At 38.8% G+C, this 18,703-nt stretch overlaps 1 gene segment (V, D, J or C); it reads left to right on the top strand.

Moving 5' to 3' along the window:
* The first annotated feature begins 11,729 nt into the window (after nt 1-11,729).
* LOC148120412 (immunoglobulin heavy variable 3-74-like) lies at nt 11,730-12,503 on the top strand. The segment is given in 2 exon segments: nt 11,730-11,853; nt 11,952-12,503. Coding segments are annotated over 2 exon segments (558 nt in total).
* The last annotated feature ends 6,200 nt before the right edge of the window (nt 12,504-18,703 follow it).

Consider the following 18,703-nt stretch of genomic DNA (forward strand, 5'->3'; position numbering starts at 1 on the left):
AATTAAGACAGCTTATTCTCCTGCAGACACGGCAGGTAATCTTTTTGGTGAAAGCCCAGGATCAGTGTATTCTATCTGATCCTCCCTGGTTATTTTATGTCTGAAAATAGAAAGTGTTTCTCATTTTCAGTAACTTTATTAAATTACTCAAAACCATTTGAGAGACAAAATGGAAAAAAATATATTGCATGTGTGTTTCTATAATGAAAGTTTTCATCCTTCAAGGTAAATGAGAGAGGGAGGTGGGACTCTCGGTACTAAAAACCTGCCTGATGTAGGAAATGTTGGGGATAACTGAGTGTTTCTATGATTCTGCATTTATTTATAAAGAAATTCCGCAATGTGAGAAAGCAGTCCATGGGACACAATTGTCCCAAAGGATTCCAAGTTCTGTTTCTGCTTCATTGTCACTGCAGAGTTTCACTCAATAAATCATAATGCCAATAAAGCTTATTCAGTACACATTTGTGGGTCACCTCCAGTTCTAAGACAGCTGTTGGATCATTCTGGTGGTTGACATTTGCAGGATCTTCTGTGATGCTAGGAACTGTGTGGGGGGGTGAATAATTTATTGTCCCTCTTTCTTTTTATAAGTTTATTAGCATGCTTTTTCAATACAAACTGTAAAGTTTTTATGGTCCAATAAGTCTCTCTGCTGATCCAATAATCCAAAGCAGACCAAATGAAACCAAATTAGAAACGGCCCAGATTTAATGAATGCCAGAGCTCCCAGGAGCCTTGCAAGTCTACAGGGAAAGATGACCAGGAGACCACGGAGAGGAAAAAGGAGAATAAGAAAGATCATGTGTTTGTTCTCTGGGGGCAGTTTAAATAGCCAGTGGGAGTCGTCTTGACCCTCTCTGGAGAAGGGTCCCCATTTGTCAGGATTCTCAGATAGGAGTCTGGTCTGTGGCAACTCCCAGAGGAGGGGATTTAGAGTGGAAATCTCCACCCCAAATAGTTTAGAATGGATGCCAGTGGTTGGGGTGAAGCCTCCAACCAAACATCCCAGACTCCTTGAATATAGGGATACCAGAGGTACTGATGCCTGGATCCAAACATGCCAGCCTCTTTGGATATAGGTATGCCAGAGGGCTGGGGTGACACTTCCAACCAAACACAGACCATTAAATTCACCAGCACTAAAGAATTTTCCTTTTAACATACATTCATTCTTTCCCTTATGTGTTCTCTTGTACACATCTTCACTTCATATCTATTTCATGGGGATCGGCTTTTTAGTCTCTATATAACAATTATAGTGTTGGGTCCTTAATATGATCATTAAAATCAGACTTTTAAAAATATGATATACATTATACATGTCTTTGTGGCAGGGTATGAGTCTTCTCATAAGCAAATCAACTATAGTATAGATACGTGTCCCTTGGTAACAAAAAATAAAAGAGGAAGGATAGGATGAAGAAGTGGTGTGGAAGAATTGTCCGTATTTTGTCAACCATGTTTTAAATAAACACTGTTTGGCCAAGCAGGAGAAGGAGGTGAGAAAACCAGATAGAAAGTGAAAATGATGCAAGGAGAGCTAGAGAATTCTGGGGAGAAGGAAGTTGATTCCTCCCACAACTGCCCAGATCACCAAAGCAGCAGGATGTGATCTGCCCCACTGAAAAAGGTACTGAGACACATGGCTAACATAGACAGGGACAATGGGTTAATCAAGATGTGAGAGTTATCTAATCAGAAGCTAGAGTTAATGAGCCAATCAGTTTTATAACTTATAGAGATCTCAGTGTGATTTTCATTGGGGCTAAACAACTGTGGGAACCTGGCAGGACAGGAAAAACAAACAAGCAGGTTCCATGTTACAAATAAGGAAAGAGAGAGAGTGATACAGAGACACACACACACACACACACACACACACACAGAGAGAGAGAGAGAGAGAGAGAGAGAGAGAGAGAGAGAAGCCTTGTTCACTTCATTTCATCACAGATAGAAGAGGAAGAAGTTGGAGAAGATGTGAGTATCCAAAAATAGATTGACAGCCTGGAGCAAAATGAAGGAAAGTGAGAGAACATTCCTTAGAGTCTGTGCATATCTTGGAGTTCTAGCCAGTGATTAAAGGAATTGTCCTCAAAGCACAGGAGCCATTGGGAATCCTTTCCCCAGAACTGTACCTTCCATGTGCTTCATAGGACTGCTGATTCCATGAGAAGTGGGGGATGTATTCAACAAAAGCAATTATACTGTCAGGATCTAATGAAGAAAAAGCAATGAAAAAGGGATGTCTCCAGCCTTCATGGAGACAGTACAGATTTAAAGAGCTTCAATTTCTGAGGATAGAAAGACAATACTAGTGAACAAGGTGCTCATCAGAACATTGGAGTAGGAGGCCTTTAATGTTATACCGTGATGGACTTTAAATACACTATACTATCTTGAAAGCATTTTTTCATATTTTTTGAGAATTCATACACATTTTCAATGTATCCTGACCATATTTTCACTCATCTTTTTTCTTTTACTTTCTTCTCCTTGACCCTCCCAACACATTTTCCTCCCAAATTTACATCCTTTTTATAACTCAACAAATCCAAATAGTATTGCCCATATGCCAATGAGTATGGAGTCCCCTAATGACAAACGACAACAAATCAATAGCTACACCTGCAAATAAAATGAATCTCCATCCATCAGAAGCCATTATTGAATGCAGAGAGTCCATGACTGTTCCCTGCTAAGAATAGACAGCTGTGTGAGTGCTTGTTCACAGACAGAATGTCTATATCAAAACTCCCACATCCTCAGCTTTCTTCCTCCTCCATATTCCTCTCACAAGTTACAAGGAACATCACTGAAGAGTGAGTTGAAAGAATTAAAGTGCCATAAAACAGGGAGAATTTCTGTGATATGGTTACCTCTGGGCATCTCATGGTAATTACACACATAAAATGTTATGTGTTCCTGTACAAGATAGGTACAAAACCAGGTCAGTTAAATGATCCAACATGTAGTGGAGTGGGATTATACATGTCACACCCACCTGAGCACCTCAATATTTTTAATGAGATAATAATATTCAAAAATTAGAACATGTTTCAATATTTTAAATAGCTAGAACAAGAGAATATTCAAAAATCAAAGTACAAAGGTCCCAATACTATGAAGAAATATACTATTGGTGTTTTGAAAAGGAGAATACACTTATTTACACTCTGTTCTATACTTGTACCAAAAATTTAGTGCTTCTCTATGCCTTGGTCAGTGAAGCCTTTCTGAAGTGTGTGACATGTAAAGCATGGACACATGACTGCCCTATGACTGCAAATAATAGACTGCTGAATACTCACCTCAAAACATACATATTATGTATGTTCTGAAGACCAAGAAAGGTAGCAAGAGACTGGTGGAGGAATGTGATAGAGTTGGATGCTGCCTTTTAGATCCAGTGTAGCCATAACAATTATGCATATATAAAAGAAACAACATGCTGGAGAAATAAGGAAATAAAAGGAAGTGATCAAAGAAAGGATGTGGGAGACAGATAGAGGGAAGAGGAAAGAGGAAATTAGGAAGCAGAAGTTTAGCAGGGAGGCAGAGAGGGAGGGAGGCAGTGAGGGAGGGAGGCAGCGAGGGAGGGAGGCAGGGAGGGAGGAAGGAAAGGAAACAAGAGACATAAAAATAGGAGGAGCCAGAAAGGGTCGTCAGAAGTGAGTAGCAGAGAAAGAGGGTAATAGGAATGATTGATTCATAGATTAGGTTTAAGAAGTTTTATTCTACTTAAATCTTCATAAAACTCCTGTTTCTGCAATAAATTTTCTTTTCCTGTTTCAAATGAAATATTTTCCATGTCCTTCCTCAAAATTGTAATGGAAATTGTACCACTCTAATGTTGTTCAAGTGCCGCCAGAGTCTTGCCTACAGGCCAATCTGGTGGGTGCATTTCTTCCAACTGAGGTTTGCCGTGCCCAGATAATCATAGCTTTTTTCTACATTGAGAAATTTCTGCCTATTATACAAATATAAAATATTGTACTTTCATTGTAACTGGAGCCATTAACTAAACGTCCATGAGTCCACTAGACATGACTGAAGAAATGACTAAACAAACTCAAGTGTAAGGATGAAGCTCTCAAATAGAAGATGATTGTGATTAATGTGCAAATTTACCTTGAAGGCATTCCATTTGAAACCTTTTTTCTTAGTGATTCCTTCTAGAGAGTTTCATGGAGAAGGGGCCCCTAGAAGCATGAGAAAACAAAATGTGGACAAAAACTCTGTCTGATATAATCAAAGGAAAAAACTGAGTAAGGTATCATGTACCAGTTCTCCAAAATTGTATGAAAAATACATAATTTTTCTAATGATCTTTTCAAGGTCCAAAAACTACAATGAAAAATCAGACAAAGAAAAGATGAGACACACTGAGCATAATGTCTAAAAATGTTCTAACACACAGTGCATCCTGAACAAGGTTGACAAAGCACTTACAGGATTGTATGTCCATCAGAAGTGGCACAGAATGGCTATCTTCTCAGTTTAAGACCTGTCTCCACCACAGCTACTCACTGTACAGAATATTCTCAGAAGAATAAGGGACACAACATATGTGGTGTCCAAAGTGAAAGAATTGTTTGATATTATCTGCGATTTACTGAACAGATTATTTTGTGCTATTTTTTACTATTCCCTGATGGTTTCCATACCAAGGCATTGAGAAAAGCACTGAATTCCTTTTCTCTATGGTGATCGTCAAGACAAGACAGTCAGTTCCCATTGTTCATGCAAGTCCTCCTCTCTACTTGTCATCACTTAGGATTCTCTGTTTTTTCGTTGCTTCTGGTAACATAACCCTCAAGACTGGTTCCATGCTACTGCTTTTTACGAGGTGTCATGAAGAATTAACAATCCATTCCTCACCAATGCAACAATCATTTAGGAACCTGATTTTGTAATGTGATTCAAGAGGTAAAGAGACAAGGAAGGAAATATAAAAGTACATAATGACAAAGCCACTAAAAAACAGAAAATAGGAACTAAGAAATATCCAGGTATGGTGTCCCTGAGTGGGCAGGTGAATACTCTGAGACCACTTATATGTATGACAATCAGTCTCATGAATCTCCTCTCAGATAAAAACATGAAAATGCACATTCTTTACCGCTGAGTAAAACTCTAATGTGTATATGTTCCACACCTTTTTTTTAACCATTCTTCTATTGAGGGGCACCTAAGTTGTTTCCAGGTTCTGGCTATTACAAACAGTGCTGCTATGAACATAGTTGAACAAATGCTTTTGTAGTATGTTAGGGCATCTCTTGGGTATATTCCCAAGAGTGGAATTGCTGGGTCCTGAGGGAGGTTGATTCCCAGTTTCCTGAGAAACCACCACACTGATTTCCACAGTGGCTGCACAAGTTTGCATTCCCACCAACAATGGATGAGTGTTCCCCTCATTCCACATCCTCTCCAGCAAAGGCTATCATTGGTGTTTTTGAGTTTGGCTATTCTGACAGTTGTAAGATGATATTTGAATTTTGCATGCGAATGGATGGAAATAGAAAACGCTTTACTGAGTGAGGTAAGCCAGACCCAAAAAGAGGAATATGATATGCATTCACTCATAAGTGGATTCTAACCGTAATTAAAGGTCTTTGAGCCTATTATTCGTGATCCTAGAGAAGCTAAATAAGAAGGTGAACTTGATGAAAATCATGTAGCTATCCTCCTGGAGATTGGAAATAGACAACAGTGCCAGGTAACCTCGGTGCATGGGGGGGGGCTGTTGGAAGGGGAGAGGGTTAGAGAGAAGGGAGTAGGGGATGAATGGGGAAAGATCGGGGGACTGGGATGGGGGGAGGGAGGAAGGATGGATATGGGATCAGGGAAGTATATACCTCAACTAAGGGAGTCATTTTAGGGTTTACAAGAGACTTGATTATAAAGGGGATCCCAGGTCCAAGGAGAGATCCCCAGATTGTTCTCTGGACAGAGGAGAGGGTGCCTGAACCGGCCTTGGCCCACAATCATACTGATGAATATTTTGCATATCATCATAGAACCTTCATCTGGCGATGGATGGAGATAGAGGCGGAGACCCACGTTGGAACACTGGACCTAGCTCCCTAGGTCCAAACGAGAGGCAGAAGGAAAGACAACGTGAGCAAAAAAGGCAAGAGCAGAGGAAACCTTCATCCGACGTTGTATGGCGATACAGACAGAGACCCATATTGGAACACCGGACTGAGCCCTCCGTGGTCCAAATGAGGAGCAGAAGGATGAAGAAAATGAAAAAAGAAATCAGGACTGCGAGGGATGCGAGCACCCAATGATACAAGGGGACTTATATAATGAGAGTTCACCAAGGCCAGTTGGATTGGGACTGAACGAGGACGTGATCCAAACAGATTCTCTGAATGTGGCTGGATTCTCTGAATGTGGCTGGCCAGGAGCCTTTCTGAAAAGCCATTGACAATGACACTGGGACTTGCTTCCTCTGCATATACTGGATTTTGGCGATCCAGTCTGTTTGGATTCTCACCTTCCCTAGACCTGGAGGGAGCGGGGAGGAACTTGAACTTCCCACTGGGGAGGAAACCCTGACTGCTGTTAGGGATGGAGAGGGAGGAGGAGAGGGAGTGGGGGGAGTGGGAGGGTGTTGGGAGGAGGGGCTAAAATGGAAACTTTTATAATTTATTAAAATTTAAAAAAGAAAAAAAAGAAAATGCATGTTCTAAGTGTTTATGAGTTGCATTCTCATAAGTTGGAATTTCAAGGTAGGTGATTAAAAAATTAACTTCATTGACAAAAAAAGGATTTTAAGTAGTTCCTTAATCTTGCTTACACATCAGAAAGAGCCTGAAAGTGCATCTTATGACTAAATTCGATCTAAATACTCAGCTGGGATTTACAGGGATATGCACTGAGGATGTGCTATCCTCTGTTGTGTGCAGCATGAATGTGGAATCTCCTAATTTTTTGATCCATGGTCTGCGCAGTGTGAATCACACAATTTCCTATTTATTTACAAGTGGGAATTCAGTGTCCGAAAAATGTTATTCATTTTCTATCACCAGGTCCTCTAAGAAGCACAAGGGTCATTCTCAGAAACCTAAGGAAAATTGCAAACCTTGTCCTGTGCTTTTTTTTATCCTCTCAGGAACCTCCCTCAATGAAAAAGAAGCACTCCTGCTCAGGCTAAAATTCAGGGGTAGATGAGTGGCCCCATCTCTTTCTCACTGGTGCTGCTCCTCTGCACTTTCCAAGCTGTGAGTGTTTCAGGGTTTCAGGAACGAGACCCAGGCTATCATCTGTGGGATGAATGTACCATGATTATTACCTGTTCCCAGGTTCCCTGTCTCAGTAGCAGCTGAAGGAGTAAGGAACTTGTTTAGTACAGCCCTCACAGAACCCATCCCTTACCTGAAATGTCACTGGATTGTCATTAACCAGTTATGGTGTAAGCTAAGTGTATTGTCCTCCTGGAAATTGTCTGAAGTGGATGTGAAGAATATGGAGTGGTGGAAACACAAATTATAATTTTGTTCTCAAATCACAAGTTAACATCAGTAGGGACACCTCCTGTTTTATGAATTCTAATTGTTCTTAATGATAAAAACCCTGAGTCAGCTACCAGGGGCAAAAGCTGAAGGATCAGAAAAGAACAGTATTCAGTAAGTTAAGAGTTCTTATCTCCACAAATGCTCAGACCAAATGGGGAAGATTCTGTCTCTACAGAGCCTCTGACTAAATGCTATCACTCCAAAACCTCACACTGCCTCTAAGAGTGAATCCTCAGACTCTGAGATCTTGTTTCCTCCTTTCTAATATCCCTCTCTCTTCACATCCATGCCACTCCTGTGTCTCTTTCTTTGGTGCTGAATTTAAAGGCATATGATCTTTGGTGTTGATATCAACTTTGTGTGAGCTGTGTTTCTAATTTGCACAGATTAATCTCTTGTAGTCCAGGATAGGTTTCCACTCACAGAGATCTGTCCATCTCTCTCTTTCTAGTGCTCAGATTAAAGGTTTGTGCCATCATTGTCTAGCCTCTGTGGCTAACAAATGTCTTAGCTCTGCACTCTGATCTTGAGAATGCTTGTTTGATCACAAACAAAATATCACTACACATCCAAGAGGTATGTTTTCATAAAACTGAACAATCTTCAAACTTTGGACATATATTACTGTGCCAGAGAAACAGTTAAAGAACTCCAGTGTGAGCTTGGACAGAAACCTTTCTACTCAGATCAGCATGGGATCTGGAAAATGAACAGGTACTCCAAGAAACAGTAGTCATCTGGAATATGCAGCATTTGCAACTGTTTTATGTCAAACCTTTGTTTTTTGCCTTTTAAACAAGGTAATCCTCTAGAGTACACTTTACCTGTCATAGCCTATTAATCTTGCTTTTTAATTACACACTAATCATCTGTGTTCCCACATAATTCTCTAAAATGTCTAATTTCTTCTTGTCAGAAAAATCAGCATATTATTTATGCCTATATCTATATCTCTATCTATATAGAAATAGATAGATAGATAGATAGATAGATAGATAGATAGATAGGTAGATAGACAGACATATAGATAAACAGACAGACAGATAGATAGAGAGATAGATAGATAGGAGTCTGAAAATACGAAACTTTGTAAGAATTTTGAATAATCTTTAATTCATCCTCTTTATTTTTAAACTTGTGATAAACCAAAACTTCCTTGAATTAATGTTACTTTTCAAAGTTAACTTTACAAATGAACCATCCACAGTTTCCAATCTCTAAACTAATAGGACCTTATAAAAGGGTACATTTCGTATAATTGTTGCATGATTGTATTTTTGAACATTTGCATTTTGGTAAAAATTAGCTTGCATATCAAAGTTCCAGCAAATGATTCCTCTATAGGCATATTGTACAATCAGACCACAAAATTCCTATCTACAAATATGCATATCCCAACAAAAATTAGCTTTGGTCCCTGTTTCATCTCTCTTCAGCCCTTCACATAGACAACTGAATTCTATGATATTCACAGATTGTGTTTTTGTTGCCTACAAAGACTCCCAGAATTATTCCTCTGCATTCTTTGTTGTTGCTAATTGGAAGAATCTGGTGTCTCATGTGTGAGCTAGAGAGGTGTCCTTCAGAGAAGACATGTTGGCTAGAGACTCCATGTTAATGCGTCATATGCTTGGGGCAGATTTACAAAGGAAAAGAGAATTTATTCATGTGAGGCTAAGGATTCTCTGGAATATCAGGCTGTGACACTAATAGAGTCTGATGAAACTTTGGAGAGCACAATGATTACATTCTTAGAATATTGACAGAAGAACATATAACAGTGAATTAAAGAACTGCACACAATGTTGAAAACACAGGTTCCACTGCCATGTTTTCCAGGGTGAGTATGAAGATCAGCTTACATGGTTGTTACTGAAATGGATGGACACGGTGAAATTTTAATGAGTTTGTTAGACCTGAAATATATCATAACCAGTATCTCTATTCTCATTCTAAAGATTTACTTTTGACCCAGAATACCCAGAACTTTTTTGGAGTGCTTACCAATATAAATGAAAAGGCTTCACATATTCACATTAAGGTAAATGAAGTATTGAACAAATAAGCACAGGCAAAGTTTTCCTCTTTCATAGAAAAGAAGCAGCAAATGTTTGTAGAAATGCCCTTGAAATGCTCTTCTCTTCAGTATGTCCTTTGATTAATTCTAGATAATTTTAAAGAAAATGTGATACCTAAAAGATATATATATATATATATATATATATATATATATATATATATGTATAATCAAATCCTGCAGCATGAGCCCAGAAAGGGGAGGGCAAGAATGATATGTTTTTCGCCTAACTCTGATAAATGATGTGATGTTTTCACCATAGGAAACAGTAACAGCTAACCATATATCGAAAGATATTTTCCAAATCATGTATAAGATTATCTGTAAATGGATTTTTTTTAGAAATAAGAGAAGGACCCCACCAGTTCTTTGTTGGATGGGAAGATGGATCCAGATAAAGTTGCCTACCAAGTTACTTGATATTTACCAGTGTTCCTTAAGTGACTTTTGAATTTATTGTTTTGAGCCTCAGTTATACAGTTTTTACTATTTTTTTTTACTCCTTAGGATCTCTACATGTGACATTTTTCCATCCAGCTCCTCCCTCATCTTTCAAACATGAGGCCCTACCAATCTTATTCTTATTTAAGCCCAGTTAGTGTTGTCCATATCTGTATGTGTGTGAACCCAAGCACTACAACATAGGAAATATACCAGGGACTCTACCCTCAAAAAAGAGTGACTATATCCCTTGTCCATAAAGACAAATTTCCAACTCCTTTCAGTAAGAAATAGCACCAAAGAATTATCAGCCCTATCTATACCACTGTTCTGACTGGTTTGAATATATTTGCGTTCTTATAGAATACAGTAGGCATTATGAATCCATGATTGTAATATCCATGACATGTCCAGAAGACATCATTTCACAACACCACTTGTAAAACAAGCAGCGGGCTGCATTCTCGGAGGCCAGGATCCCGGCTAGCTTACCACTGAAATAATTACATGGAAACTTTCTTCTTTTAAACACTGCCAGACCCATTAGTTCTAGCCTCTTATTGGCTAATTCTCACATCTTGATTAACCTATTTCTATTAATGTGTGTAACACCATGAGGTGGTGGCTTACCAGGAAGATTCTAACCTACATTCATCTTGGGCCAGAGCTCATGGCATTTGAGCTTCTGTTCCCATCATTCTATTCTGTCTACTCCGCCTCTCTAAGCTGCTGTCCTATCAAAGGCCAAGGCAGTCTCTTTATTAACCAATGAAAGTAACACATAGACAGATGACCCTACTACATCAACCACTCCCTGTGTTCCACTCCTTACATTCTTCCCACATCCTCTTCATCAGTACTGTCTGAGTCTTGGAAGAACTTAAATGATACTGGAAATCTTATATCACACAACATATTGAAGATTGGGAAGGATAGTTTCTGCCTTATGGAGAGAATCCAGATTGTGTGTTTGAGACTCTGTATTTGGTGATCTGGCTTTGTAGGCTTAGAACTAGAATGGAAGTCAAGACAGGAAAAGACATCTTAAGTGAAGGGTAAGAGGGAAAAAGCACAGAGGTTTTGAAAGGAAACGTTGGGTATAATGAGAGAAAGGGACTGAGTGGGTAGAAAGCATGAGAATTTGGGAAAATAAAAACAATGTCTTCAGAAAAGACACAATTTATGCAAAAGTTTTGTGTTTTGTTACAAAAATGTATTACATGTCCCCATTACTTTGACTATATGGATATGCAGAAATAAAAACTGACCGAAGACAGCATGAAGACAGCCATGTGTTGTGTGGTATTTAGATGGGAAAGGAAAAGGCAGAGTGGGAGGTAAAAAGTGATCATAGGTATTGTTTCAGGATGCAAACAATTAAGTTCCACAAATATAAATATGTTCCCACAGCATTCACTGAGAGGAAGACAGACAGCAACAAGAACATTTTCTATGCATATGGTGAAAAGAGAACTAAATACAATCTGGTGAATCCCTAACAATGAAAATGTGTACACAGAGCTACATTAATGCTTCAGTTTCTATAACTGTCATCAGTGTGTATGATGTCTTATATCTGCTCTGTGTACTGCCTTCTGCCCAGGTCTAACTACAGAGCCTTTGTGGCAGGAAGATATGCAAATAAGATTTCTATGTGCACATAAAATCATGCCCTGCCCTGACCCTGCAGCCCTGGTACAGGAAATAAGCCCTGGATTTTTAAGTCCTCTCAGTCAGGGTTCAGCACTGAACACAGGACTCTCACCATGGACTTATGGCTTATAATGGTTTCTTTTGTCCTCATTTCAAAAGGTAATTCATAAAGATAAGATGCTGTGTGTTGTGAGGAGAGGAGGAAGAAAAAATATTTTCTGTGTCAGTTTTCTAAACAGAATTCTTTGTGTTCACAGGTGTCCAGTGTGAGGTGCAATTGCTGGAGTCTGGGGGAGGCTTAGTGCAGCCTGGAAAGTCCCTTAAACTCTCCTGTGCAGCCTCTGGATTCACCTTCAGTAACTACTGGATGGACTGGGTCCGCCAGGCTCCAGGGAAGGGACTGGAGTGGGTCGCAGAGATTAATAAAAATGGTGGTAGCACCTGGTATACCGACGCTGTGAAGGGCCGGTTCACAATCTCCAGAGACAATGCCAAGAACACTTTGTACCTGGAAATGAACAGTCTGAAATCTGAGGACACAGCCATGTATTACTGTACAAGAAACACAGTGAGTGAATGCTACTGTGAGCACAGACAAAAACACCTTTGTGGGGAAACACGGGACCAGCAGGGGGCGCTGAGAGCACTTAGAGATCTTAGTCACAGAAGAGCCTGCTTAGAGAAGCATGGAAGACTGGACTTCTCTGTGTCTGCACTGCCTCTCCATATCACACTTAGGGATTTTCTCCACAGCTATTGTGTGCAGTAATGCTTGAATATCCAAATTATTATTTAAATTTCTGGTTCCAGTTGTGTTGTGTGTGTTTATTTATTATAGTATTTCTCCTTGATTCCCTTTATCTCTCTCTGTCTCCCTATCTCTGTCTGTGTCACAGTCTCTATCATTCTCCCTCTTTCTCCCTCAATCTTTCTTCTGAGTCAGAAGGTTAACAGATAGCTCTGGGAACCCAGAGTTGAGAGGTGATGTCCTCATGAGCACACAGTGTTCTGCCCTCCATCCTCTGTTTGGGATCATTCACCTTGACCAGTTAAAGTGGACAGAAGAGGTTGCATAAAGCTGTCATTTTTAATAACCACAGAAATGGATCATAAACTCAAAAGAATTTGTTGCCTGTAACTAATGATATGAGTGTCATTTACCAAAGAAAGAATAAGACCATAATATGGGAATGGATGAAAAGGGATGCCTGTTCTGTGGAAATGGCAATGTGGTCCTACTAAGACATTATAAAACTGGGGGCTTACTCAAAGAATTACACAAGATGATGTGACTCTGCAATCTCGCTTCTTGATAAGCAGAAAAAGAAGGAGAGTTGTTATAGGAAGACAGAAAAGGAGGGAGAAGAGAAAAGAAGAGAAATGGCAGTAGGAGAGGACAGAAGGAGTGAGAGAAAGAGGAGAGAGGGTAGTGGAATGAATCAGTGTAATCACAGAGCATTATTAATGAGCATTGCTATTTGTTTTTAAGTAGAATGAATGACAAAGATGGGAAAAGAATATTTTCAAATATCATATGAAGTTAATATTCATGTATTTATCTGCATTTGTATGTATTTTTGGGAGGGGGAAAGATTGTCTCCATTTTTGTATATCTGTCTTTGTGTATATGTCTGAGTATCTGTGCTTGCTTTGGTGATACATACTTCGCATCATCTATAAATAGTTTACATTACAGAGATTAACATAACATCATCACCACAGAAACCTGCTCTGAGATCTGGTGAGCAGCATCACTGGGATTCAAGGTTTGCCTTCAGGCTCGGTGCCTCCATTCCCCTGAGCAATCCTCTGAAGACATTCCAGTTCCCATTCTTCCTTAAGGTCCCAGTGATTCCCAAAGCATCAAAGGCAGAAAACAGCTCAAGAGGACCTGTCTACGTCTTTTCAATGTGTGACAGACACTGTTACTCATATGTGCAGTCTGCTCTTATTTTTTGTTTTCATTCAGGTATGTGGTGTTGAACATGAGTAGAGATTCCAGCACAATCTGAGATTGAACTACACAGTAGTCTTTAAAATGTAATGGAGTCCAGAATGAGAATAGGAGTCATCAACTGAAGGTGCAGTTTCCATACTTCTCCTTGTTATCTTCCTTCTATTTTCTTTGTTTGTTGGATAAATTTATGCTCAGTAAGTTTATCCTTTTAGGTTTTTGTTGTTGTTGTTTTTGTTTTTGTGTATTTGAGATAGGGTTTCTCTTTAGCTTTGCAGCCTGTCCTGGAACTAGCTCTTATACACCACGCTGGCATCAAACTCACAGAGATCTGCCTGCCTCTGCTTCCCAAGTGCTGTGATTATAGGCATGTGCAACCACTGCCTGTCCATAAACTGATTTTTCACAGAATCACTTATAACTTCTGGGTGTCAAGAAAGAAGAATTTGTGGACTGCTGTTTATTATAGTAGTGCATAAATGCAGTCATCAAAAAATATTTTCTGTGGGAAAATGTGATGTTTTAAAAGATTGAGCTAGACTTGTATCTCTGTGGTAGAGTGCTTTCTCACCATGTAAAATGTCTGAAGTTTATGGACCAAACTCACTTTAAAAAAAGGAATTAAGCTTTTAGAAAAATATCGTTTCTTGCTTTCATGATCTTAAATGAGCCATTCTCATGGCTGGGAATGGAATGGAAGTCTCCAGAGTAGGAAATACAGTTGGAAAGTTGTAGAGAGCGAACAAGTCTACAGGAGCACATCTCTTGGGTTGCATATCAAGCAGTTCATTCAAGGTGTGCAAGATTCATGACACAGGTTTAAATAAATACAAATTGTAAATCCCATGTGGGATAAAGACAATGGCTGTAAATTCTAATTGGCTAGACTGTGTGTGTATATAGTACATGGTTTTCACACATGTTTGGAGGGTAGAGTTGAATTTGCGTATGTTCACCAGTTGATTTTTATCTTAGTTCTGAAGAAGGATATCACAATGAATCTGGAACACAAATATGCAGATAGAATCTTTGGATGGCAACACTTACAGTACCTCCAGGCACAAGGCCTCCAGTGATGGGAATATAGGACAAATCATAACACCCAGCTTCTAAGCAAAGACTTATGAATCAAGCTAGGATACTAATACTGGGAGGCAGACACTGTACCACTGAGCCAACTCTTGAGCCTTGAATTTTATCACTATGCATAGATAAATGAAATGTAATCTGTCAAATCAAATATGTGTATTGTATAATAATTTTAATTAATACTATTTAATATTGTTTTTAATATTAATAACTTTTAGGAGATAAAATATGTTGTCAATTATGGATTTTTAAAGCATTAACTGTCTATCTAGACATGAATGCCTCATGTCCAAACCCTTATATGTCCCCTTAAAACTCTGAATTTTTGTGGAAATCTGGACTTGCAGAGATGAGTAGGATCTGCAATGAAGAGAGGAAAGAAATAATTACCAGAATATATTGTATTGAAGTTTTAAGAAAATAAATTCATTAATTTTTTAAAACACTGCATTTGATGGTTGGGCATGGTGAAACCGTCTTAATCCATTCAGTAGGGAGACAGAAAGAAAACTTTCTCTCATAGCTTGGTCTATAAAGAAAGTCCAGGCCACCTAGATGACCCTGTCAAAAAAGAAGAAAGTCATCCCCTCTCCCTGTATATGGGAGAGTGTTTCTGATTGTGGGTGTGTAGGATGGGTATGGGACTGTATCTGGAAGTGGGAATCTAATTCTCTCTATATGGGAAGTGGGAATATCATTCTCTCTATATGTGTCTCTGTCTGAGGATGTTGGAATGTGTGGCTATATCTGGAAGAGCGACTCTGTGTATGGCTGAGGATGAAGTTGGACAGCCTGTCATGTCCCCTACTTCCCTAATTTCATGAGAATAATTTTCAATTATCCTACCTTGTGATCTTTAAATGTGATCAACACTATGAACGAAACCAACATGGGAATGAAAAGGTTTCTGTCATGTTAATGCTCACAATCCATCAGGAGGAAAATCAGGACATGTAAAGTTGGGAACTGAATCAGAAACTTTGATTTACCAGCTTGGTCTCTATGGCTGTTTAGTCTGCTTCCTTATACAAACCAGGAACACCTTCTCATGGATGGCATCTTTAACATCAGCATTGGCGCTCTCACATCAGTCATTAAACAAGAAATCAGCTCCCACAGTTTTGTCTGAAGACTAAAATGATGGAGGCATATTTTTCCAGCTCAGATTCTTTCTTCCCTGATGACTCTACTTTGGATTATGTTGACAAAATTCTAACAACAACAAAAGGGGAGACTGGTATTGTAATGATAACATGGCCCATTAAATGAGTGCCATATGTTTCCACATAAGAAAAAACAATGACTAACGAAACACTTAAGAATAAGGATCCACCACTCAAAATAAAGATAATTATAATTAAAGTGTGACTTTACCATCAACTCATTCCTTTTACAAATGAGTTTGCCTTAGTGATTTTATTCTAGACAGATTCCCAGAATAAAGAAGCTGGGGAATCAAGGGAGTACTAAATACAGATAAAAACTATCTCTGCCATAACCAAAGTAAAAAAAAAACCTGAATAAATCAACCTATACCAAGTTCCCAAGGCAATATCAGAAATGTTTCACTATCTTTGTGATAATCCTCCACCATTTTTGTAACCACAATGAAAATAACAGACAAACCCAAGATGAGATATGCTAATCATATCTGAAAAATGCTTTTCTAACTTCCTGAACATCATGAACAAGAACACAGCACTCATAGTCTTGGTTCCCCATCAGTATTTGCCAGGAATACTGCCTCACCTATGCTAAGGTCTAGCTCCATCACTGCCACTCACAGTAAACAGATTATGCACAACAAACTGAGGGACATAAAATGTAGAGTACCCATATATAGGAAATGGTGGATGTTTTCCAGGATCTGACAAGGCAAGTTGGTAACAGATCCTCATTTCCCTTCCCTAGTAATTTATGTTACCAAGGCATGGGAGAAAGTCCTGCAGTCCCTTGTCCTCTATGGTTATCCTCACCACAAGGCAAACCGTTCCCACTGTTCATGGATGTCTTCCTTCCATGTCTTGTCATCATTCTGCCTTCTTATTACTTCAGATCATATAGCCCTCAAGCCTGGCTGGGTTTTTATGAACTGTTAACTTTCTCATCTCTCACCAATGTAGTAATCATAAAACCTGGGTTCTTATGTGATACAACTTGAGGTCAGAGAAAGTAAGAAATAAAAATACAAAGAGAAAAGCAGACTACTGTAAATAAAGATGTTCAATAAAAAGTGCCCATGTCTGGTGTTCCTAATTAGGAAAGTGAATAGTCTGAGCCTAAAAAGACAGGATCCACGTCAGTCAATTATGTTTTTGTTTTCTCCAAGATGAACACATGAGATCTCACATACTAAATGTTAGTAATCATAAATTATCCAATAGATGAGGGATAAGAATAAGATGTCTTTACTGACACCCAAATAATAAATTCTAAATTTTCATAAGTATGATTTCTGACCACTATGAGCCCAAATTCTTTACTAAATCCAATTTATGAATTTTCAGAGACATTCAAATTCATCAAATAATTGATACCTTGTTCTACAATCATTGATTGAATGTGGACTCACCATACACATTTCCATCCTTTGCCTGGCAGGTATGCACAGTGTGACTCAAAAAAATTCTTGATAGAGCTTTCAAGTGTGCTGTTAAGTCTCCAATGTGTGCTTTCTCCGTTTTCTTTAATTGGGCACTTAGTACTATGAACTTTCCTCTTAGCACTGCTTTCATAGTGTCCCATAGGTTTGAGTATAATTATCCATTATGATCAAGTGGGCTTCATCCCAGAGATGCAGGGCTGGTTCAACATACGCAAATATATCAATGTAATCCATCATACAAATAAACTGAAAGAAAAAAAACCATATGATCATTTCATTGGATGCTGAAAAAGCATTTGACAAAATTCAACACCCATTTATGATAAAGGTGTTGGAGAGACTGGGGATATAAGGATCATACCTAAATATAATAAAAGCAATATACAGCAAGCCGTCAGCTAACATCAAATTGAATGGAGAGAAACTCAAAGCCTTTCCTCTAAAATCAGGAACAAGACAAGGCTGTCCACTCTCACCATACCTCTTCAATATAGTGCTTGAAGTTCTAGCAATAGCAATAAGACAACATAACGGGATCAAGGGGATACGAATTGGAAAGGATGAAGTTAAACTTTCGTTATTTGCAGACGATATGATAGTGTACAGAAGCGATCACAAAAACTCTACCAAAGAACTCCTACAGTTGATAAACACCTTTAGTAATGTGGCAGGATACAAGATCAACTTCAAAAAATTGGTAGCCCTCCTATACACAAAGGATAAAGAAGCAGAGAGGGAAATCAGAGAAACATCACCTTTCATGATAGCCACAAATAGCATAAAATATCTTGGGGTAACTCTAACCAAGGAAGTGAATGACCTATTTGATAAGAACTTTAAGTCCTTGAAGAAAGAAATTGAGGAGGATACCAGAAAATGGAAAGAACTCCCCTGCTCTTGGATTGGGAGAATCAACATAGTAAAAATGGCAATTCTACCAAAAGCAATCTATAGATTCAATGCAATTCCCATCAAAATCCCATCAAACTTCTTCACTGACCTGGAGAGAACAATAATCAAGTTTATATGGAAAAACAAAAAACCCAGGATAGTCAAAACAATCTTATACAATAAAGGAACTTCAGGAGGCATTACCATCCCTGACTTCAAACTCTATTACAGAGCAACAGTATTGAAAACAGCTTGGTATTGGCATAACAACAGAGAAGTTGACCTATGGAACTGAATAGAAGACCCGGGTATTAACCCACAAACGTATGAACACCTGATTTTTGACAAGGGAGCTAAAGGTATACAATGGAAGAAGGATAGCATCTTTAACAAATGGTGCTGGCATAACTGGATGTCAGCCTCTAGAAGAATGAAAATAGATCCATATCTATCACCATGCACAAAACTCA

Source organism: Myodes glareolus, chromosome 11, assembly GCF_982192425.1.
Source record: "Myodes glareolus chromosome 11, mMyoGla1.1, whole genome shotgun sequence".
In the NCBI taxonomy this organism is placed as follows: Eukaryota; Metazoa; Chordata; class Mammalia; order Rodentia; family Cricetidae; genus Myodes; species Myodes glareolus.